The 2145-nt window shown below is 60.7% G+C and overlaps 1 protein-coding gene across 1 annotated transcript in view; it reads left to right on the plus strand.

The window, feature by feature from the left end:
• The window catches only part of ARAP1 (ArfGAP with RhoGAP domain, ankyrin repeat and PH domain 1), a 107965-nt gene that overhangs the window by 27442 nt on the left and 78378 nt on the right, over positions 1-2145 (plus strand). Inside the window, 2 exon segments of the mRNA XM_019471418.1 lie at positions 717-830; positions 1897-2039. Coding sequence (XP_019326963.1) covers positions 717-830; positions 1897-2039 — 257 coding nt within the window.

Genomic DNA, 2145 nt, shown 5'->3' on the forward strand with positions numbered 1-2145 from the left:
CTGAGCGTGCCCAGTGGCCGCGCCTGGCAGGGAGGCAGGCAGGATGCTGAGCCCGGCAGCGCTCTGGCCATCACTGAAAGCCTCTGCTGAGATGTTTTGGTCCTTGCCAACGGAGCCAAGCCGTCAAGCTCAGGCTCCCGTCTGCAAAGGGTGGGTGCTGCTCTGAAGCACCGAAGCGCTGTGCTCAGCCGAGCACCGCTAAGCCCTTAAAAAAAAAAAAAAAAAAAAAGGATCCTCAGGCTGTGCAGGGGCTAAGATTAGCCTAAAATGGAATATTCACCTATGAACTTTTATGAAATCCTTGACTCGCCCTTTGCTTGCGTGGAAACGTGCATGTTTGAAATACTGCTGTGCATATTTTTGCAAGCACGTGTGCAAATTACATTCCGCCTACAGCAGTCTATGTTTTCAAAACATACATGTTTTGCAATTGCAATATCTGTTGGCAATTGTTCCTTAGCCGCCTTCCCGTCCCCGCAGGTCCCCGCTGCTCACATACCACGGGCCAAAAGTCACCTCCCCAGGGGACAATTAGTAAGCAGCGGCACTGTGAAATGAATCCAATTAAAAGGCGATGGTGCTGCATGCGAGCTCTGCTCCGGGGGGCAGGCAGGACCTTGGCAGAGCCTCGGGACACACGTGCGACCCCCCCCTCCTTGGTGGGTGCCAGCCCCCGGGGCTGCTGCCTGACCCCTGCCTGTCTCCCTGCCCGACAGAACGGCCCTTGCACTACTCGGAAAAAGTCCTGCCCATTTTGCACTGCCTGGGGACGGAGAGCTACCTGGTGGTGAAGAAGCAGATGTCCATGGAGAACATGCTCATCTACCTCGGTGAGGAGCCGGGTAGTCACGGCCCTGGCAGGGAGAGGAGCGAGGGGATGGGGATGGGGATGGGGATGGGGATGGGAATGGGATGGGGATGGGGATAGGGATGGGGATGGGGATGGGAATGGGATGGGGATGGGGATAGGGATGGGGATGGGGATGGGAATGGGATGGGGATGGGGATAGGGATGGGGATGGGGATGGGAATGGGATGGGGATGGGGATAGGGATGGGGATGGGGATGGGAATGGGATGGGGATGGGGATGGGGATGGGAATGGGATGGGGATGGGGATGGGGATGGGAATGGGATGGGGATGGGGATGGGGATGGGAATGGGATGGGGATGGGGATGGGGATGGGAATGGGATGGGGATGGGGATGGGGATGGGAATGGGATGGGGATGGGGATGGGGATGGGAATGGGATGGGGATGGGGATGGGGATGGGAATGGGATGGGGATGGGGATGGGGATGGGAATGGGATGGGGATGGGGATGGGGATGGGAATGGGATGGGGATGGGGATGGGGATGGGAATGGGATGGGGATGGGGATGGGGATGGGAATGGGATGGGGATGGGGATGGGGATGGGAATGGGATGGGGATGGGGATGGGGATGGGAATGGGATGGGGATGGGGATGGGGATGGGAATGGGATGGGGATGGGGATGGGGATGGGAATGGGATGGGGATGGGGATGGGGATGGGAATGGGATGGGGATGGGGATGGGGATGGGAATGGGATGGGGATGGGGATGGGGATGGGAATGGGATGGGGATGGGGATGGGGATGGGAATGGGATGGGGATGGGGATGGGGATGGGAATGGGATGGGGATGGGGATGGGGATGGGAATGGGATGGGGATGGGGATGGGGATGGGAATGGGATGGGGATGGGGATGGGGATGGGAATGGGATGGGGATGGGGATGGGGATGGGAATGGGATGGGGATGGGGATGGGTTTCCCTTGCTGTTGCCCTGCGGGACCGGGTCTGGCTGCACCCCGCGCCCTTCCTGGGGGGCCTGACCCCCCTGGGGGGCCGGAGCCGCTCAGGCATGTGCCCCCAGCCAGCAGAGTGGGCGACTGCAAGCACGGCATGATGAAGTTTCGGGAGGAGAGGAACCTGCTGGGGCTTGGCCTGAGCACCGGCTTCCACGACCGCTACTTCATCCTCAACCACACCTGCCTGCGCCTCTACAAGGAAGTGCGGGTGAGCCCTGCCCGCCGGCTGCCCGCGAGGCACCTCTCCCTTCCCCCGCCTGCCCTGCCCTGCCCTGCCCTTCCCCTCCCTTCACTTTCCTTCCCGGCTGTGCCCT

Source organism: Aptenodytes forsteri, unplaced genomic scaffold (genome assembly GCF_000699145.1).
Source record: "Aptenodytes forsteri isolate BGI_AS27 unplaced genomic scaffold, ASM69914v1 Scaffold459, whole genome shotgun sequence".
In the NCBI taxonomy this organism is placed as follows: Eukaryota; Metazoa; Chordata; class Aves; order Sphenisciformes; family Spheniscidae; genus Aptenodytes; species Aptenodytes forsteri.